The sequence below is a fragment of the Bufo bufo genome, chromosome 6, assembly GCF_905171765.1.
Source record: "Bufo bufo chromosome 6, aBufBuf1.1, whole genome shotgun sequence".
NCBI lineage: Eukaryota > Metazoa > Chordata > Amphibia > Anura > Bufonidae > Bufo > Bufo bufo.
In genome coordinates, this window is record NC_053394.1 from 108,117,131 (window position 1) to 108,140,133 (window position 23,003).

Here is a 23,003-nt window from a genome sequence, read left to right on the forward strand (position 1 = left end):
CTTGGGAGCAGGAGGACGGGCTGACTGCGCCCGAGGCCGCCAAGAAGGCTGGGGCTTGAAGAAAGGCTTCTTGCGGGAGTCCTGGGACCCCCCCTGCCGATGAGGATGACGGCGTCCTGGCAGTGGAGAAGCGACGAAAGGACTGGCCCCGGAAACCTGAAGGCCGAGACCGAAAGGGACGCTTGGTCCTGGGCTGGGGTAGATGAGTGCTCTTGCCCCCTGTTGCGGCAGAAATGAATTCATCTAGTTGAGCCCCAAAGAGCCTGGACCCTTCAAAGGGAAGGTTAGCGAGGGATCGCTTGGATGAGGCATCAGCATCCCACACCTTCAGCCAGACCTCCCTGCGCTGAATGACAGAGAGGGCCGAAATACGGGCAAAGAGGGAGCCGATGTCCATTGAAGCCTCACAGAGATATTTAGACGCTTGAGACATCTGGATGATAAAATCCAGAGTATCTGCAGAGGCGTCCTGCTCTGACAGATCCTGGTGGTGGCGCTGCAACCACGTTGTAAGGGCTCTGGCGACCCAAGCCGACGCAAAGGCCGGTCGCAGGGAAGCGCCCGCCAGCGAGAAGATGGACTTGGAAAGTGAATCCAAACGTCTGTCCACCGCATCCTGCAGAGAGGAACCGTCTAGGACGGGAAGGGCCGTGTTCTTGGCTAACCTGGCCACCGGAGGATCTACCTTAGGGGAAGAAGTCCACTTTTCCACTGTGTCAGCTGGAAAAGGATAAAGCGTATCCATACGCTTGGTGGCCGAAAATTTTTGATTAGGTCGATCCCAAGCTTTTGATAGGACCGCAGTGAATTCCTCGTGAATAGGGAACACGGCGGACTCCTGTTTCTTGGGTGGAAAAAGGGAGAACTCCCGACTAGTGGAGGGAGGAGAATCCCCTTGTATATTAAAAGTGTCACGGACAGCTGCCACCAACTCGGTTACCATGGTGGAAAGCTTAGGCAGGGGTTCCCGCTCCGTGACTTCGTCCGATCCGGACAATTCCCCATCGGATTTGCGCTCCCTGCGAGGGGGAGAGTCAACCGGGCATGCCTCAAGGCGAGGGGGAGAAGCGGAGTCATCCGAGGAGGAATGCTGCCGCTCACGCTGCCTTTTAGAAGTCAGACGCCCTCTGTGAGAGTCGCTGAGAGGGGATGGAGTGGTGGATGCCACTGGAGTAGTAGCCGCCATGCGCTCCATGAAGGACATGGCTGCCTTGGCAACTAAGGCCAGATCAGCTGCCGCATTAGACATGGCGGAGGCCCAGGCGGGTACCGCTGGATCCGCAGGGGCAGAGGGAGGACCGGGCTGAGCAAGAGAAGGAGGCTGATCCTGTCCGGGAGCAGGGCATGAGTCACAGGAACCAGTGACAGAAAAAGGCCTAAGGCATATTTTACATGACTCCAGTGGAGCCTGAGAGGAAGCCTTGGAAGGCTTAGGGGCCCCAGGTTTAGGCATGATGGTATTCCAAAAAAGATTTCCTACCAGGTTGCTGCAATTCCTACCACCCAGGCAACAGCAGAAGTCTCCGGTCACCGAGAACTGAGGAGCTGCACGGCCGCAATCCAGCAGAGTCTCCGGCGTAGGGAGAGACAGAGCTGGACGCCGAGGCTCCGCCCCCTTGGACGCGTCATTGCGGCGCGAAATAAGCGCGCGCGCGCATTTCAAATACACCCCTTCGCCAGATACGGCGCAGCGGGGGTTAATATCGGGAGGAGCAGGCCGGCGGGAGCTGCAGAGAGCGCAGCGGCCATAAGATAAAATACACTCCTTCAGTGCCAAGATTGCCGCCGATGCGGCCATAGTCTGAGCTGCAGGCAGGTATCAGTGGAATCACCAGCCCTCCCCAGAAGGGCCCCCTCCCAACGGGAAAAAATGCCCCCAGCCGGTCCTTCTCTAGCTCACCTCAGGTCACAGAGCGCCAGACAGACGACATGAAGGGGTGGGGGGAGGGGGGGAAAGGAGGGAGATTGAAGCAGGCAATACTTATCTGCACAGCATGCTCCCTCGATGTCCAGACCAGCAGGGATTCACCTCTTCAGACGTCTGACTCCAATCAAGGAGAGCAGTGCACTGGTGGAGGGTAGGCAGCAGGTGTCCCAGCAGCTGGTGGGATGCCAGAGCTAACATGTCGAGTCTGGATCCACTTTTCTTCTGTGGGGGAATGGGAGGTAGCCAGGAACCTTCAGAAGACCGTGGCAGACCCTCCACAGGGGCCAGGAAAGCGCAATGCTGACCTGCGTCCCCATCTGAAACCAGAAAAAAATAACAAACAGGAGAAGAATAAATGTCAACCTCCTTGAACGGACACTAAGCAAAGACTGAAGTTCTCCTGGAGGTGCCTGGGGGTATAGCCCGAGGAGGAGGAGCTTCTTTTTTTGCATAGTGTCCCTCCTAGTAATATCTCTAAGCTATACCCATGGTCTGTGTCCCCCAATGGAATGAACGAGAAAACCTCTTTAATATCTATGGCCATCAAAATAGCATAGCCATGAAGGGACGGAAGTATTTTGGCTGTGTGAACAAAGCCTTAAAGAGGTATTCCAGTTGTTACAACTTACTTCTATTAGATGAGTGTGGGACCCGCATTAATCACTAGAACAGGTACCCCGTACCCCTCGGAGCCCCTTGAAATTAAAGGAGCCGCAGGTTGCGCATGTGAACTGCTGCTCCATTCATCTCTAGGGGAGCTCTGGAAATGGCTGGAAAGTGCTGTACTCAGCTGTCTCCGAAACTCCTATAGAGATGAATGGAGCGGCAGTGTGCAGGCTCGAACTGCGGCTCCGTTCATTTCGGGGGGTTTGAAGTGGTACTCATTTTCATGATCAGTGGGGTCCCAGAGGTAGGACTTCCACTGATCTAATAGTTATCCCCTATCCTGTGGATAGGGGATAACTTTTAAAAACTGAAATACCCCTTTAATATCCAGATGCAAAGAATTATTTACATGATGTGGAATATTTGACCGAGCCTCTTACTTTGGCAAATCTTTAATTGTCTTCCCAAAATCCGGATCTGGTTTGTGACTCTCATTTTTCACCTGATGAGCCTCGGACACTCTCATGACCACATAACGCTGAGCACCTGAAAGAAGCCATGTTATACAGGGAGATTAATGACACATCATGTAGTCTTGCAACCACTGGTAAAAGATCCCGAGCTGGAATCTTCCATGACCTGCTTTCTGAATCTGAGCTACTGAAGCTTCCAAATAAGTGCTGTGTATCAGATTCTAAGGGTACTTTCACACTTGCATTGTGAAGATCTGGCAGGCAGTTCCGTTGCCGGATCCGGAAATCCGTGTGCAAACAGATAGCATTTGTAGACGGATCCGTCTAACAAGTGCATTGAAACACCGGATCCATCTCTCCGCTGTCATCCGGAAAAATGGATCCGGTATTTCAATTTTTTTGCATTTTTAAAGGTCTGTGCATGCGCAGACCGTAAAACGGGATCCGTTTTGCTGGAACACTTGGTGCCGGATGCAGCATTAATGCATTTCAATGGAAAATAATGGCGTGTTCCGGAATTTTGGACAGAGAAAATAGAGCAGCATGCTGCGGTATTTTCTCTGGCCAAATACTGTAAGGCCTCTTTCACACGGGCATCATGTTTTTGGCCCGAATAAGATGCGGGTCTGTCACAGGAAAATGTGCGATATTTCCGCGCGAATGCAAAACATTGTAATGCGTTTTGCACGCGCGTGAGAAAAATCGGCATGTTTGGTACCCAAACCCGAACTTCTTCTCAGAAGTTCGGGTTTGGGTTAGGTGTTGTGTAGATTGTATTATTTTCCCTTATAACATGGTTATAAGGGAAAATAATAGCATTCTTAATACAGAAAAAAAAATAATACAAAAAAAATTAAAAATTATTTAACTCACCTTAATCCACTTGTTCGCGCAGCCCAGCTTCTCTTCTGTCTTCTTCTTTGAGGAATAGGACCTTTGATGACGTCACTGCGCTCATCACATGGTCCATCACATGATCTTTTACCATGGTGATAGATCATGTGACGGACCATGTGATGAGCGTAGTGACGTCACCACAGGTCCTTTTCCTCCTGCACAGCAAAGAAGAAGACAGAAGAGATGCCGGCTGCGCGAACAAGTGGATTAAGGTGAGTTAAATTATATATATTTTTTTTTAACCCCTCCAGCCCTATTGTACTATGCATTCTGTATTAAAGGGTTTCTATCACTTCGTTTCACCTATTTAGCTTTCAGACACTAGCGATCCGCTAGTGTCTGCTTTATCTAACCATCCTAATATAAGAGCTTATTGTCCTGCCGTTTAGCTAAAAAAATAACTTATATAGATATGCAAATGAGCCTCTAGGTGCTATGGGGGCGTGATTAGCACCTAGAGGCTCCGTCTACCTTAACAAACTGCCGCCGCCCAGCGCGTCCCTCCAGCCCGCCCATCTCCTCCGGAATGCGATGCTCCTCGTATTCGGCGCATGCGCAGTGAATGTCTGATCGCTTCCCTGCTCAGACATCTCCACTGCGCCTGCGCCGATGACGTCATAGTGCTCCGAGGAACAGGCGCAGTGGAGATGTCTGAGCAGGGAAGCGATCAGACATTCACTGCGCATGCGCAGAACAGAGACGCGCACGGAGAGGATCGCTTCAGCTGGAGATGGGCGGGCTGGAGGGACGCGCTGGGCGGCGGCAGTTTGTTAAGGTAGACGGAGCCTCTAGGTGCTAATCACGCCCCCATAGCACCTAGAGGCTCATTTGCATATCTATATAAGTTATTTTTTTAGCTAAACGGCAGGACAATAAGCTCTTATATTAGGATGGTTAGATAAAGCAGACACTAGCGGATCGCTAGTGTCTGAAAGCTAAATAGGTGAAACAAAGTGATAGAAACCCTTTAAGAATGCTATTATTTTCCCTTATAACCATGTTATAAGGGAGAATAATAATAATCGGGTCCCCATCCCGATCGTCTCCTAGCAACCGTGCGTGAAAATCGCCCCGCATCCGCACTTGCTTGCGGATGCTTGCGATTTTCACGCAGACCCATTCACTTCTATGGGGCCTGTGTTGCGTGGAAAACGCACAAAGAGGAGCATGCTGCGATTTTCAAGCAACGCACAAGTGATGCGTGAAAATCACCGCTCGTGTGCACAGCCCTATAGAAATGAATGGGTCCGGATTCTGTGCGGGTGCAATGCGTTCACCTCACGCATTGCACCTGCGTGGAAATCTTGCCCGTGTGAAAGGGGCCTTAGAGTGACTGAACTGAAGACATCCTGGTGCATACTGAATGGATTGCTCTCCATTCAGAATGCATTAGGATAAAACTGATCAGTTCTTTTTTTGGTATTGAGCCCCTAGGACGGGACTCAATACCGGAAAATATATAATAATAGAGGTTCCTTTGCATATATTAAAATATATGTAATGTGGGCACATATAAACATGGGACCAACACAGATGACTTCAGCTGCCAAGTACACATGTAACAGGTCAGCCAGTGTCATAGGTACAAATCTGCTGACAGGTGCCCTTTAAAAGTGCAAAGTGAAGATATGCATGTCAGTCATAACTGAAAACTATATTTAGTATCTTCACACTGTATGGTGATCTCTATATGTTATGTACTTAGGGAGAAGACAGATAAAAGGTGAAGCTATCGTATGTATGCCCAGTAACCGTACCTGGCAGCTGCTGTGGATATCCCAGTATTGGGAGAGAGATGAGGAACGCGGCTGCTCCAGCACCCAGGAAACCGATCCACCATGCCCCAACCCATAGAGGATTCTCGGCAGTCAGATCAGTGCTGTGATAAGTAAGCATAGGTAAAGAATTGGATGAGTGGATTGCAGTCACCAAATGGAGAGTAGACATATAAAGCATCAGTAGAGAATCTACAGGGAGTGCAGAATTATTAGGCAAGTTGTATTTTTGAGGATTAATTTTATTATTGAACAACCATGTTCTCAATTAACCCAAAAAACTCATTAATATCAAAGCTGAATATTTTTGGAAGTAGTTTTTAGTTTGTTTTTAGTTTTAGCTATTTTAGGGGGATATCTGTGTGTGCAGGTGACTATTACTGTGCATAATTATTAGGCAACTTAACAAAAAACAAATATATACCCATTTCAATTATTTATTTTTACCAGTGAAACCAATATAACATCTCAACATTCACAAGTATACATTTCTGACATTCAAAAACAAAACAAAAACAAATCAGTGACCAATATAGCCACCTTTCTTTGCAAGGACACTCAAAAGCCTGCCATCCATGGATTCTGTCAGTGTTTTGATCTGTTCACCATCAACATTGCGTGCAGCAGCAACCACAGCCTCCCAGACACTGTTCAGAGAGGTGTACTGTTTTCCCTCCTTGTAAATCTCACATTTGATGATGGACCACAGGTTCTCAATGGGGTTCAGATCAGGTGAACAAGGAGGCCATGTCATTAGATTTTCTTCTTTTATACCCTTTCTTGCCAGCCACGCTGTGGAGTACCTGGACGCGTGTGATGGAGCATTGTCCTGCATGAAAATCATGTTTTTCTTGAAGGATGCAGACTTCCTCCTGTACCACTGCTTGAAGAAGGTGTCTTCCAGAAACTGGCAGTAGGACTGGGAGTTGAGCTTGACTCCATCCTCAACCCGAAAAGGCCCCACAAGCTCATCTTTGATGATACCAGCCCAAACCAGTACTCCACCTCCACCTTGCTGGCGTCTGAGTCGGACTGGAGCTCTCTGCCCTTTACCAATCCAGCCACGAGCCCATCCATCTGGCCCATCAAGACTCACTCTCATTTCATCAGTCCATAAAACCTTAGAAAAATCAGTCTTGAGATATTTCTTGGCCCAGTCTTAACGTTTCAGCTTGTGTGTCTTGTTCAGTGGTGGTCGTCTTTCAGCCTTTCTTACCTTGGCCATGTCTCTGAGTATTGCACACCTTGTGCTTTTGGGCACTCCAGTGATGTTGTAGCTCTGAAATATGGCCAAACTGGTGGCACGTGGCATCTTGGCAGCTGCACGCTTGACTTTTCTCAGTTCATGGGCAGTTATTTTGCGCCTTGGTTTTTCCACACGCTTCTTGCGACCCTGTTGACTATTTTGAATGAAACGCTTGATTGTTCGATGATCACGCTTCAGAAGCTTTGCAATTTTAAGAGTGCTGCATCCCTCTGCAAGATATCTCACTATTTTTGACTTTTCTGAGCCTGTCAAGTCCTTCTTTTGACCCATTTTGCCAAAGGAAAGGAAGTTGCCTAATAATTATGCACACCTAATATAGGGTGTTGATGTCATTAGACCACACCCCTTCTCATTACAGAGATGCACATCACCTAATATGCTTAATTGGTAGTAGGCTTTCGAGCCTATACAGCTTGGAGTAAGACAACATGCATAAAGAGGATGATGTGGTCAAAATACTCATTTGCCTAATAATTCTGCACGCAGTGTAGAGTGTGGGATGGTGGCAGATGCACCTCTGCTCTGGTGAAGGTGGATCAGGACTCCCCTGGAAACCTCAAGGTGTGAGGTGATGACACATGAAGGTTGGGGGAGGTGGTTGCTATATATTTTGCAACAGGTCCCACATACTGCAATGCTACCTGCTGAAATACAAAGTGCCTGCTGTAAATTTTGGTGGAGAGGGTGACATAGCATGGGACTGTTCTTCAGGATCTGGTTTCTGTTTGTGAAAAATGTTTCATCCATGACTAGGTCTGTGTTGCGTAAGTTTGTGTTCCATGTGCAGTATGGTATCTACCATGGAGACACGCAACTTCCAGGGGGCCTCAGCACCAAACTGCTTCTGTTCCTGACACAGACTAATGGCATTTTCCTGTAGATGCCACTAGGAGGAGCTCAGGCCATTAAGATTCTACAGCTTCCATTGACTGCAATGGTAACTGTATAAATTCCTAAGCACTAATGGGGTCATTTATCAAACTAGTGTAAAGTAGAACTGGCTTAGTTGCCCATAGCAACCAATTAGATTCCACCTTTCCAGCTCCTTTTGAAAATGAAAGGTGGGATCTGATTGGTTGCTATGGGCAACTAAGCCAGTTCTACTTCACACCAGTTTGATAAATGACCCCATAAGTTCCCTCTATTAGTGGCTGCAGGCAGCTAGTTTTGTAATATATTATGTCAGGGGGAGCAGAGGCTTTAGAATAGAATGGGGGAGATTTATCAGTGTATTTTGGCCAGTTGTCTGGTGTAAATTCATTGAGAAATTGGGTCTTCAGTATGAGTGGCATGTTTATAAAGCATAACCTACAAGTCTAAGGTGTGACCCTATTTTTGGCTCACCAGTTGTCCTTCTTTGGACCACTATTGGTACCACCAGGGGCGTAGCTATAGGGGAAGCGGGTGCTTTGGGGCCTGGACTCAGAAGGAGCCCACCCAGGAGGAGGACTAAAATTTGTTATTGTCAGCGCCCCCTCAACACTATTATACAATGACATTATATACAGTGACAGTATATCCAGTACAATGTAGGAAACAGATGGAGCAGCTGCTGGGCTTGGTGTGAGGGAGCGATGTTTACTAGCCACAGGAGTAGAGGGGGTTGCGAAAAAGTTGCTGGGGCGAGGGGAGCCCCATTCAAATATTTGCTGTGTGGTCCAGTCATTTCTAGTTACGCCACTGGGTGCCACTATTTGGTAGGTACTAAACATCCCAGATGACCTGTCATTTTGGAGATGCTCCGACCCGGTCTTCTAGCCATTGCAATTTACAAAGTCTTGAGGTCACAAATTTTTCTGACTTCCAACACTTGAACTTCAAGAATTGACTGTTCACTTGCTGCCCAATATATCCCACCCCATGACTGGTGCCATTGTCACGAGATATTATTCGCTTCACCTGCCAGTAGCTTTCATTCTATGGCTGATCCATGTATGTTCTTGCATCTCTTATATGTGGCAGTTTTCCCCTGTCACACGCAAAGGTTAATTCTGAAAAAGTCCCAGAGAAAATCTGTAGGATACAGAGGTGACTCAGGCTTCATGTATGCGTGAGATATCCTATTATGGTGTGTGCAGAAGAAGGCTTCCGGGGGAAACAAAAAGACACAAGTTGAGTTACTTACGGACTGTTGAATTCTGTGTACATATTCAGGAAAAATCCTCCCAACAGGTAACCCACTGCTGGTCCAACTATGGCTGCCGTGTAAAATATACCTAAATGTGGAGGAGGAGAGAAGTAAGCCAGAATACAGTGACAGACAGAACCGTGTGTACACTAAAACACATGGCCAATGTTTTGGCACCCATATCTGCTTTTTATTGCTCTCATTGTTGCTCTGTTCTATTCAGTCTTGACTACCGTAAGTCATTAATAATCGGTCTAACCCCTCGGTACACTCTTCCCTCTCCACTCCATCCTGAATGCAGCCCCTCTCTCTGTCCAACCAACCGTTACATTGACGGTTTCACTCTATGCCGGTCACTGCACTGGTTGGCCATTATATTGTAAGTTAACTGCTAATTAATCAGAGGGGGGGGGTTCAACCGCTGGAACCCCCACCGATTCCAAAAACGAGGGTCCTATGTCTCCTTCCTGATGGAGCGGCAAGCTGAACATTTGCCCTGCTGCTTCATTCTTTGTGGGACTGCCAGAAATAGCCTTTCTCTCTACTCTTATGTCTCCAGCGGTCCCATAGAGAATGAATGGAGCGGCAGGAGTCATGCTTGGCCTGCTGGTAACATTGGGATTGAAACATAGGACTTCCCTTCTCAGAATGGTAGGTGTCCCAATGGTCAGACCCCCACCCATCAGTTAGTTATCCCCTATCCTGTGCTTAGCGGAAAACCTTCATACTTGGCACAACCCCTTTAACTTTAGAATACAAATTGGAAGGGGTTGTCTCACTTCAGCAAGTGGGATTTATCATGTAGAGAAAGTTGATACAAGGCACTTACTAATGTATTGTTATTATCCATATTGCCTCCTTTGCTGGCTGGATGCCTTTTTCCATCACATTATATACTGCTCGTATCCAGGGGTTACGACCACCCTGCAATTCAGCAGCGGTGGTCATGCTTGCACACTATAGGAAAAAGTGCCAGCCTCTCTGGTGGCCAGAACTATGGGAGCACCATAGGCATGCATGCGCAGCAGCTCCTGTACCAGTCACCTCCTATATGTGCTGCATCGGTGGCCGGAATTGCACACTATAGGAAAAAGCCATGGCCACTCTGGTGGCTGGGACCTTGGAATGCACAGCACCTCCCGGACATCTCTGTAGTACAGATACAAGTTGGCCAGCACAGGAGCTTCTGTGCATGCGTGCCTATAGTGCTCCCAAAGTCCCGGCCACCAGTGAGGCCGGCCCTTTTTCTTATAGTGTGCAAGCATGACCACTGCTGGTCCACCCAGTGTATGATGTGATGGAAAAATTGACCAGCCAGCAAAGGAAGCAATATGGACAATCACAATACATTAGTAAGTGCCTTGTATGAACTTTCTCTACATGATAAATGCCATGTTCTGAAGTGAGGCAAACCCTTTACACTTATCAGTCTCACCAACACAGCTCTGCTCAGTGCAGCGCCTCCATACATCTCCTCCCTCATCTCTCAACCTCAAAGGGTTTTCCAACATTTTAATACTGATGACCTATCCTCTGACACCCAGGACCCCGCTGATAAGTTGTTTGAGAAGGCACTGTCGCTCCTGTGAGCGCCGCTGCCTTCTCGCAGCTTACCAAGTACAGAGCTATACATTGTAAAGCGGCTGTGCTTGGTATCGGAGTTCAGCCCCATTCACTTCTGTGGGGCTGAGCTGCTCCTAGGCCACGTGGCAGATGAACGTGTCATCACTTGGCCTAGGAAAAGCAGAGAGAAGTCTTTGGTGTGCACAGGACCACCGCTGCCTTCTCAAACAGCTGATTGGTAGAGGTCCCGGGTGTCGGACCTATCCTAAGGATAGGTCACCAGTATTAAAATGTCAATAAACCCCTTTATTTAAGACTAATATCCTCTATTATGTAAACTTCCCATTTACAGGACTTCTCTTGTGCTGCACCAGTTTTCTGGAATGTGAGAACGTGGACAAGAATAATTACAATATACAGTTTTAAGGGTGCTGTAAAATTAAAAACATTCTTTAGACTGTTCTATGATATTCCATAAATTGACCCCTGTCCTTTTATCATCATTAAAAGCCTGATCCCTGATCCCTTCATTCAGCAGTACCTCCACACACCATGCACCCTAATGCACTTCATATCTATACATATACATGTGATAAAGAGATTACTGCTGAAAAGTGATCTGTACAGACCAAGAAGTGGCTCTTATTATTAGGCCTAGAGGCCAGTGAGAAAACTGCAGGAAGTTTTTGAACTATACTTGACATGGAAAATTAAAAATAAAATGACCAAAAATTCTTTTAAAAATGTTTAACATAATCTACTGCCTATATCAAGTTTTTATTTTCTGATGACACATTCCCTTTAAGGCTACTTTCACACTTGCGTTCGGAGCGGATCCGTCTGATGTTTCATCAGACGGATCCGCTCCGATAATGCAGACGTTCGCATCCGTTCAGAACGGATGCGTCTGCATTAAAACTTAGAAAATTTTCTAAGTGTGAAAGTTGTCTGAGCGGATCCGTTCAGACTTTACATTGAAAGTCAATGGGGAACGGATCCGCTTGAAGATTGAGCCATATGGTGTCATCTTCAAGCGGATCCGTCCCCATTGACTTCCATTGTAAGTCTGGACGGATCCGCTCGCCCCCGCACGGCCAGGCGGACACCCGAACGCTGCAAGCAGCGTTCGGGTGTCCGCTCACTGAGCGGAGCGGAGGCTGAACGCTGGCAGGCGGATGCATTCTCACTGGATCCGCGTCCACTGAGAATGCATTGGGGCAAGACGGATGCGTTCGGGGCCGCTCGTGAGCCCCTTCAAACGGTGCGCACGAGCGGACACCCGAACGCTAGTGTGAAAGTAGCCTAAGACTGGCAAATTAATTTGTCAGTCTTAATAACTTTACCCTAAAGTATATTAAAAAGTTGAGAAACTTTCCATTACACAACTCATAAAACTGGGAAAACCCCTTTTTAAGTAAGTAAAGAAATGAGGCTTGACATTTCTGTCCTCTCTTCATATGTCTCACCAGGTACTGCGGGTCTGGCACAAACCACCAACTATGTGTCTTAGGCAAATTGCGGTCCCCAATGCACAGAACTGAACACATTCGTTCGTGTGCAGGAGGCCTTAGAGCTATGGAGATCTAGATCTGTCATCCTTGGTCGGCTCACGTGTAACCCCTACGTTTCAGTGCTGTATCTTTCCACTGCTTGCTGTGCTGCACTTCTGGAAATGAGTCATCATGAGTCATATGTAAAGGTCTGATGTTGAATGTAATGGCTAAGGAAATACACAAATGTCACAATGGCTCTGAAAATGCTTTTAATGGCTTCCATTAATTTTCATGCTCCATTCACATCCAGAGCTGCATGCTGAATTCTGCTGGGGTTTCCTGTTGTAAGACAGCAATGAATTGTGGGTGCATAATTTACAAATAGATGCCCGGTGAGTGTATTTTAAAGGGAGTCTGTCACCTAATCTGAGCCTTTTAGACCGCCCAGATCAGGTTATAGACTCCTGTGCCCTCCTTACAATGTTACTGTCACACCGGTGACAGGTTTGAGAAGATCTGAAAGATTATTTGCTCATTAGTGATCTGATAGCATCTTTTGGTTTCACTTTGTCTGTGTGTTGCTTGTATGTCCACACCTCCTGTTCAGATGTGGATCATGTGACCTTCACCTCTCCCTATTTAGTTTGACTCCACCCATCACTCCTTGCTCTGGATAGCTTCATTTGGTGTTGGAAGAGCTGGAGTGTGGTTCTAGTTGAAGTCCTGATCATCCATCATCCATCATCCCTAAAAGTAAAGTGTTCCACTTGTTGTGTTTTGTATATCTCTATCGATATTTACAGTGGATTGGCGCCACCCCTTGGGTTATTTTTTCTCCTCCCTTCTCATATTACTACATATAATAGGCCACTCCCAACAAACACTGTACAGCTGAAATTATATTGTTGAGGATGACCCTCACCCTCATCCTCCGTAGACGCACTGTACTCAATACTCAGGGCCCCGACATAATGCTCCTGTACTCACACTCACACTGCCTCCCACGTAGCTCCGTGGCAGGAGCTGTTGCAGTTTCACTTCCTCCCACCTAGTCCTGAAGGCGCCAAAAGAGGAGTGAAGGAGGAGCTGCGCTAAGGTGAGTAGGTCCGGGTGGAGGCCCTGCTCTACACATCATACAGATAGGGGAGGCCTGCCCTGGTTGCACTGTCTGCTTTACATTATACAATAGACAACAGCAGGCTAAAGCCAGGAAGCTCCTTTGCTCTCTTCCCTCCCCAGATCCTGCTCAAGGCCTGTGGTTCCCCCCACCATCTGCCACTCGCCCGTGGCCTGCTACCCCCCCCCCCCCCCCCGATGATTAAGCTTTATTGGGTGCAGGGCCAGTAAAAAGTGGAGTTTCACTTGTCTCATGGTCATTGGGCGGCATGGAAACATTCCTTTTAATTGGCCTTGGGTAAAGGTTTCATCTCCCACATACTGTGATGAGCGAATGTACGGCTTAGTACTGACATAGATACAATTCCAAAATGACAGGACACAATGCTGTAGGCACTAACATGAGGAACATCTGCACAACATAAACAATTCCGGATTCTGTACTCACCAATATATAGAGGGGAGGAGCTTGATTTAACATTCTCATCTAAGTAAGTGACCCCCAGGGTGTAAAGTGGTGTGGCACCAATCCCGTGAAGAAACTGTCCCATCATGAAGACATACCTGTAGATGGACAGATTTGAGGCACTTTCTACGACTTGGTAAGAGTCATTGGAGTAACATACTCCAGTATGCTCCGAAAGGTTCACAATGTACATACTAGTGGTGAAATGGGGTAGTGCAAACACCAAGGAACCAACTCCCATAATAAATACTCCCCAGCCCAACCAACGAGGTTTATGACCGTTCCCCCCAAAGTAGCTGGCAAATGTCAAACACAGGCAGGCTGCTATATCATAGGAGCTTGCAATCAGTCCTGTCTGGTAGCTGTGCAGGTCAAATCTCCGCTCTATGGAGGTGATGACGGTATTAATGAAGCCGTTGACCACCATGCCTTGGAGAAAAGAGGCCGCGCACAAGAAGAAAAGCACTCCTTTGGATGTGTTAAAGACCTGTAAAAAGGATGGTTTGATGGCTCCCCAGCCGCACAGGTTTTCATTTTCCGATGGGATAAATTTAATCTCACAGGAGTCATCATCATACAATACTTTCTTGGTAGTCTGCTCCTTGTATAGCAGGTCAATATAAGAGTCTGGGGGTGTCTTTGACAGCAATGCATCAACCTGGTCAAGGCTATCAGGGGTGCCCAAGTCATAGTCGCTGATGGTCCGTGTAGTTTCGGAAAAACAGAGCAGTTCTTTCTTGGAATGGAAGGAACTTTCTGGGGATAGATGCTGGGGCATTTCACAATGAAGCAAGCTAGGGTTGGAAAACTTCAGAGAAGATCCTGAAAAGATGGCACCTTTAAAAAAACAAAAAGAAAATTACAAAAAAAGGATTATACCGCTCTAAATGTCATATCATAAAGACATATCAAAACTTTTAATTGGTGGTGGTCTGAGTGCTGAGACCCCCACCGAACGCTAGAACAAGGAGAAAGAAGCATATCGCACACTCTCCCCTGGTTACAGGAGATGGTCACAATAGAAGTCTATGGGCTTGCCTCAATTCTACCCTCTGCAGTGAGGAAAAAGAGAGCGTGATATGCAAGCGTTTCTGTTGTCTCGTTCTAGGGCTTAGTGGGGGTCTCAGCACTCAGATCCCCACCCAGGGGCGTAACTACCATAGCAGCAGACCATGCGACTGCTATGGGGCCCAGGGCAAGAAAGGGCCCAGCCTTAGTTGGGATTATCTCCTCTTCTACTGGAGATGAAAACTTGGTCAGGACTCTACCCTCTAAAAGAACAACTTTTAGCAAATGAAGCAGTGGAAAAATGGCCCAAGGGTCATTGAAAAGGCAGAAACCCTTCTGTCCTGTGTGGGGGGCCTGGTTTGATTCTTGCTATGGGGCCCTTACTTCTCTATGTACGCCATATGTCTCTATGACATATCAAAAGTTTTTTGAAAACTCAGTGACCCTTTCACAAAGCACTCTGTTTTTCTTTCTTATTGTTGCTCCCATCTGAATACTACATAAGACATGGGGTATTGAAATGATTGAGCGTACCAGCTGCGACAGTTTAGAATCGTGAGCTCCGTTCCTGGCTGCCGCTGTCCTCTGTGCCCCCTGTTCTGACGAGTTAATTCAAACTGCATCTTTAGAGTGGACGGGAACTCGGGCTCTTTATTCATTTCTATGACTTGATGTTCTTGCAGTCCACATTAAAGATGAGGTGTAAATTGTTTAGTCAGAGTGAGGGTCGGAGGGGTAATGGTGGTCGGGAACAGAGCTCATAATTCTATTATATATCGATGTAACAATCTCTGCTTCAGAAGTCATACAAAGTGGCAGGAGAGGGAGTAGCCTGAGAGCTGGGATGAGCTCACCTGTTCTAGCTCATAGCTTGAGCCTATCAGTGAGATCTGTGCTCTGCTTAAGGCCTCCTGCACACAAACATAGGTGTCCCATTGCCGTATTGTGGACAGCATATGCGGATCCGCAATACACGGCCACCGTTCCGTGTGCATTCCGCATCACGGATGCGTACCCATTGACTTGAATGGGTCCGCAAAACCGGAGATGCGGAACGGAAGCACGGAACGGAACACTACAGAAGCACTATGGAGTGCTTCTGTAGGGTTCTGTTCCGTACTTCCGGCCCGCAAGAAGATAGAACTTGCTCTCTTTTTGCGGAACGGACGGATCCTGACCCATTCAAGTGGAATGGGTCTGGATCCGTCCTGGCGGCTGCACGGAGGTTGCCCGTGCAACAGGGACCGCTAACTGCGGTCCCCAATGCACGGAACGAATACATTTGTGTGCAGGAGGCCTAAATCCTACTGAATGCAAGTTATTCGGGCACATTTACTAAGACCAGTTTTTTACGCCGGTCTTAGGCCTCTTTCACACGAGCGTGTCCGGATGCATTGCGGCAAACCTGCGCGAGTAGGTACGCAATTGCAGTCAGTTTTGACTGCGATTGCGTTCCGTTGTTCAGTTTTTATCGCGCGGGTGCAATGCGTTCTGAATGTGGTACCCAGACCCGAACTTCTTCACAGAAGTTCAGGTTTGGGTTCAAGGTTGTGTAGATTGTATTATTTCCCCTTATAACATGGTTATAAGGGGAAATAATAGCATTCTGAATACAGAATGCATAGTACAATAGGGCTGGAGGGGTTAAAAAAAAATTAAACTCACCTTAATCCACTTGTTTGCGCAGCCGGCATCTCTTCTGTCTTCTTCTTTGAGGAATAGGACCTTTGATGACGTCACTACGCTCATCACATGGTCCGTCACATGATCCATCACCATGTTATAAGGGAAAATAATAAAGATCGGGTCTCCATCCCGATCGTCTCCTAGCAACCGTGCGTGAAAATCGCACCGCATTCGCACTTGCTTGTGGATGCTTGCGATTTTCACGCAGCCCCATTCACTTCTATGCGGCCTCAAAATATAGAACATGCTGCGATTTTCACGCAACGTACAAGTGATGCGTGAAAATCACCGCTCATGTGCACAGCCCTATAGAAATAAATGCAGAAAAGAAAAGCGCAGATGTGAAAGTAGCCTTACCTAGTTCCATCACAAGCAGCTGACAAGCTCAATTATGGCACCACCCTAGGCATTAAAGGGATTGTGTCCCTAATATAAATGTGTCGCGTCCAATAGATATCGCTGTTATATCACTTTCCCCAAATACCACCATTTATCAAAATGTTATTAGCCAACTATTGCTGCCTGTGACAAATTGGTTTTGATTTTCAGTTGCCGTTGGTTACGTCCTGTAGTGGAGCCTTGTAATACAGGACGCACATGCTCGCAGGACATCTTTTCCTTCCATTCAATAACCACTCCTATGTGCAATGTCTGTTACAGTGTCATGTATGGCTGGATGGATGGACAGATAACAGACAGCAGACAGATAAACATGAGGATGAATTTTGCTCTAACATATGATGGACATCAGCACAAGTTTTGCCTGTTATAAATCCAGTTACACAGAGAATTTTGAATATGTGGAAGTTAAAATGAACTGGTTAGTGTCACATGTCCTGCAAATGTCAGGACATATCTCAATGCCCTAAGGCAGTGGTGGCGAACCTATGGCACGGGTGCCAGAGGTGGCACTCAGAGCCCTCCCTGTGGGCACCCACATCCTGGAATAAGTCTGTGGTGTACCAATATGCCTCACACTGGGTTCAGACCTGAGCATATTTGATATGCGCGTTTAACGCGCGTTTTTGTCGTGCGTTTTTGTGCGCGTTTTTGTCCATAGTCAACGCGCGTATGTGTGATTGACAGCAGTGTCCTATGGCCGCAAACGCGCGACAAAACGCCCCAAAGAAGCTCAAGAACTTGTTTATGCCTCGGGCGTTTTTCAGCGCGTTCGAACGCGATGTAAAACGCAAAAATGTGAACCAGTCCCATAGGGAAGCATTGGTTTGCATCGAATATGCGTTTTACAGCGCGTTCGAACGCGCTGTAAAACGCGCAAGTGTGAACTTAGGGTCAGACTTTTCCTGCCATTCATCAGCACAGGGCGCACTACGAACAGCGCAGGCAGCACAGGGCGCACTGATTGTAGGCAGGTTATTATAGCTAAATGATAAAGTACATGGAAGATATACTATACTGGACTGTACGAAACACAGGGAGAAAATGCACCAAACGGATATACTACTGACTATACTGGCAATTCATAAATACAGGTATTAAAAGCTGAGACTTTCGCCAATATATTCCTATCAGGAAAATATCGGAGCCCATCATGCACCACGTCACGGTCACTCAGCATGGCAGAGGGTCCTAACCGCTGCTCTAACTATGGTGTGAACAAGGTCTGGGGGTGATATAATTCAGCTCACAGCCAAGCTTCCACACAAAAGCCCAGCATGAATACTGCGGTAGTACAATGTGAACCAAGCCAGACTGTGAGCCACACCTACACCAGACCATGTGATGGAGGTTACCAGGTGCAATAGAGTGTTAGAATGCCAAGTAAAGGCACACACACTCAAATCTAACAAGACAGAAACACAGAAATATAGTGGCAATTCTGGAGGAGCTGCTCAGCCCCTAACACTGTGGCGTGTCTTTCATTGGGGGAGCAGCCCGACCGCATGTGGACCGCAGTAATCGACTATCCCCAGCAAAATATGCATACAATGGAGGACGTCGGCGCGGTCCACATGCACCACAAGAGCAAACTACACAGAATAGAGCAAATAATCATACGAAACACAGGGAGAAAATGCACCAAACGGATATACTACTGACTATACTGGCAATTCATAAATACAGGTATTAAAAGCTGAGACTTTCGCCAATATATTCCTATCAGGAAAATATCGGAGCCCATCATGCATGTAAAACGCAAAAATGTGAACCAGTCCCATAGGGAAGCATTGGTTTGCATCGGTTATGCGTTTTACAGCGCGTTCAAACGCGCTGTAAAACGCACAAGTGTGAACTTAGGGTCAGACTTTTCCTGCCATTCATCAGCACAGGGCGCACTACGAACAGCGCAGGCAGCACAGGGCGCACTGATTGTAGGCAGGTTATTATAGCTAAATGATAAAGTACATGGAAGATATACTATACTGGACTGTAGTATTCAGGGTGAATTACCATGTCGGCACTTTGCGATAAATAAGTAGGTTTTGGGTTGCAGTTTTGGCACTCGGTCTCTAAAAGATTCGCCATCACTGCCCTAAGGTATGATGGGACAACAATTAGGCCCCTTGCAGACGGGCATGAGCGGATTATGTCCGGATGCGTTACGAATGCGTTCAGTGAAAAATGCGCAATTTTGCAAGCAAGGGCATGCAGTTTTGTATGCGATCGCGTTCAGTTTTTATCGCGTGGGTGCAATGCGATTTAATGCATTTTGCACGCGCGTGATAAATAAAATTGAAGGTATACAAACAACATCTCTTAGCAACCATCCATGAAAAACGCATCACATCCGTACTTGCTTGCGAATGCTATGCGATTCTCCTATTCACTTTTATGGGGCAAGCGTTGCGTGAAAATCACAAAATATAGAACATGCTGCGTTTTTCACACAACTCACAAGTGATGCGTGAAAACCAACGCTCATGTACACTGCCCCATTGAAATGAATGGGTCCGGATTCCGTACGGACACAATGCGTTCGCATCACGCATTGCACCTGTGCGGAATACTCGCTTGTGTGCAAGGGGCCTTACAAGATAAACCAGGAAGCACGATTGAAGCATGGGGGATAAGAGAAAACTTGAGGTAAATTAGGTAAATTTGAAAAATATTGGTAAAAAACAATCCAGTGAGGAATGGGAGCTAGAGTAGACTGAAAAGTAGTTTATGGCAGAACCCCTTTCATGTTGTATTCTAACGAGGTCAACAATATAAAAATATAACCAGAAGGGCTCCATCCATTTGTGAGTACCTACCCTTCTTCATCCTCTTCTTTGTAGGTTCAAAATGCCATGCAGATTCATTTCTTGGATATTTATAGTGGATAAAGCCCCCCTTTTCTGATACAGAGTTCCACATGTACAGACAGAGCTAAATGATGACATTCTGGTTCCTTGTTGCTGCCGCTCGGACTAAAGGCTATAAACAGACCCTCATGGCCAGTGAGTAATTCCAAAGTCAGCTCCAAATTGGGTTGTCTTCTTTTGGAACTTTGAGCCTCATTACTGTCATACTTGCTAACGTTTTAGTTAATAAATCGGGGGCATCTAACCACCGCCCCTGGGAACGCCCCAGCACCACCTGGGAACGCAAACTTATGGGCGAGGTTTAAGTTAGTTCCGCCCACTTTTGGCCTGGGACAGCACACATTTTCCGGGACTGCCTCTGAAGCTCAGGGACAGTCCCGGCAAATTTGGGACAGTTGGCAATTATGTTACTGTGTATGAGCCTATATCCTCTGGTGTGCCAGTCCAACCGCGATGTCACAGGACCCACGTCTATAGCTTATTATGATGTTATTTAAATATTTCAATGCTGCATTTTGCCAAATTGTATCTTAGTCCCAAATCAGAACATGCAACCACATTCCCTATGTTTAGGTGCAATTCAGCAGTGCGGCACCACCATCTTAGGCCCCGGGCTTGATGGGGCCTGCACTGCCTGAAAAGGCAGGCCTTGTCATACAGTCTGTGCGCCGGAGTGAAATGTACAACAGCTCGGAGGTGCCATAGATTTCAGTCATTATTTTTGCCAGTTTCAGGTGTAAATAATGATGAAAGGGCCCTACCCGCTTTTCATAAAATTGGCAAGGGCGGCATAAAATGCTAATTTCGACTAGAAAAGTCTCACATTCGGTGGATTAGTGACTTTTCTAAACGCCAATAAAGGGGAATAATGAATTTCCCCTTTAATGTCTGGTGGCATAACGGAAGAGTAATGGACAAGTCAGGCACGTCGGCGAGTTTAAAAATAGCCAGTGGTGTTATACGGTTTTCTAAATTCTACAGACCTGACTCTGCTGTGCCGTTTCTATAGTGATCGCTGATCTGCAAGGAGCAATGCAGTAGAAATGTCTAATATAGTAACAGCCGACAAGCCAGAACATACGCAGCACAGGGCTTGGATTCATAGAATGCTATGACAGTGAAATGTCTTTATTGTGACCTCCGATAATCCAGAAAGTCTTTAAAAGCTGTCACATTGAAAATGCAGTGAAATTTGCAGATTAATATATAGTTTATTTTTATGAAAGATTCAGTATAACATTCATTTATATTCCTGCTCACTCTGGGTTTTGAAGTCCAGGAATCGATCCTGTCAGTGATTGATAGCCTTCCCCATATAACTGTTGTAAGAAGGTACAAGGAATCATCATAGATGATAGGTTTAAAAGTAATATCAGGAAGTATTACTTTACTGAGAGAGTAGTGGATGCATGGAATAGCCTTCCTGCAGAAGTGGTAGCTGCAAATACAGTGAAGGAGTTTAAGCATGCATGGGATAGGCATAAGGCCATCCTTCATATAAGATAGGGCCAGGGGCTATTCATAGTATTCGGTATATTGGGCAAACTAGATGGGCCAAATGGTTCTTATCTGCCGACACATTCTATGTTTCTATGTGTCACCGAGGTTCCTGGCCTCGGTGGAGTAAGAGACAGTTTTCTGTTTGACACCTTGCTAGCTAGTATGGCTGTAAATAGCTGATCCGGGACGGGTCTTACTGGGAGTAGTCAAAGTGCCGGGTGGGTGACTACTCCCCACGGTCTAGGCCGGGTTTTGGCAGCACCTGGCTGTCCTTAACCACCTCCGGACCGCCTAACGCAGGATCGCGTTCCGGAGGTGGCAGCGCTGCGCACAGTCACGCATATACGCGTCATCTCGCAAGACGCGAGATTTCGCTCAAAGCCGGCCCGCGCATGCGCATCGCGGGCCGGCAAAATTTAAAGAACAAGTTCGTCACCAGCCTGCCAGCAACGATCATTGGCTGGCAGGCTGGCGATTTTCAAAAAATCCAATCACAAGTCATATAACAGATCATATTAGTAAATATGATCTGTTATATGGCTTGTCTGCTCCTGTGCTGGTCCTTTTCGTCGGTTGGATCCAGCAGAGGAGCAGACTTCACAGTGAGTACACCAAACAGTACACTTTAGCCCCAGATCACCCCCCTGCACCCCAATTAACCCTTTGATCACCCCTTTGATCGCCCCTGTCAATCACTGGTGAAAGGAAAAAAAGTGATCAGTGTAAACTGACACTTTTTTTTTTTTCCACTAGTATTGGCTGTTAGGTTTTAGGGATAGTTTAGGCCCCTTGATTAGGTAGTTAGCGTCAGTTAGCGCCCAGCCCACCGCACCGCAGTCACTTTTATTCGCTGATTAGCGTATCGCTAATCAGCATTTGTACTTTTATAGTATCTGTAAGTGATCAAAACTGATCACGGTCAGATCTATAATTGTATTAGTGTCACCTTAGCTCGCCCTCCACCCAAAACGCAGTGTTTGCCCGATCAGGCCTGATCGGTCGCCCACACGTGCGTTCACCCACGCCTGCCCCACCGCAGTGACAAAAAATATATATTTTTTTGATCACTGCACATTCATTTTACACGCACTGCGGCGATAAAAAAATCAGTTTTGATATTTTTTATCAACCGCAGCAGCCTCCGGTACTTCGCTAGCCTCCCCTTTGTAAGACAGGTTTGCTTTTTTTCTTGGGTAGTCTCAGGGAATACCCCTAAATTTAGTAGTCCAAAATGTCAAACAGGGGGTATTCTTCTGAAGAGGCCTACAGGATTCTGACCCAGTGGAGTGGGAACCCTCATCTGACGAATCTAGCGGGTCAGAATATGAACCTGTGGAAAGCAGTGGCTCTCTGACCCAAAGTTCGGACGAGGAGGTGGAGGTCCCTGATAGCACCAGGCGTACCAGGCCCTGTGTCGCTAGACCACAGGTTATGCAGGATCCGCTTCAAGAGCAGCAGAGTGGGGCTGTCGCTGCCGGATCACGTGGTGAGGCATACACCAGCAGCGCAGCCCTCCCTGGACCTAGTACCAGCACTGCCGTACAACATGGTGACGTGGCGAGCACCAGAAGGGCAGTTGAAGCTGGTACGGTGGCACGTGCAGTAGTTACCCCGTCGCAGCCACCGCACAGACAGGCCCGTAGACCCCCCTAGAGTCCCTGAGGTGCTGGCAAACCCTGATTGGCAGTCACCAACTTCAGCCGCACCTGTAGTTCCCCCTTTCACCGCCCAGTCTGGAGTTCGGGTTGAGACGGCTCAAATCGGTTCGGCCCTGGGATTTTTTGAGCTGTTCTTGACTGCGGAGCTCTTGGACTTAGTCGTGGCAGAGACAA

The 23,003-nt window shown here is 47.1% G+C and overlaps 1 protein-coding gene across 1 annotated transcript in view; it reads right to left on the reverse strand.

Moving 5' to 3' along the window:
• SLCO4A1 (solute carrier organic anion transporter family member 4A1) overlaps positions 1 to 23,003 on the reverse strand; it is a 108,563-nt gene that overhangs the window by 65,236 nt on the left and 20,324 nt on the right. The window contains exons 2-5 of the mRNA XM_040437762.1: positions 13,694 to 14,548; positions 9,071 to 9,161; positions 5,661 to 5,782; positions 2,974 to 3,079 (exon numbers count right to left, since the gene is read on the reverse strand). Coding sequence (XP_040293696.1) covers positions 2,974 to 3,079; positions 5,661 to 5,782; positions 9,071 to 9,161; positions 13,694 to 14,548 — 1,174 coding nt within the window. The remainder of the gene's footprint in view (positions 1 to 2,973; positions 3,080 to 5,660; positions 5,783 to 9,070; positions 9,162 to 13,693; positions 14,549 to 23,003) is intronic.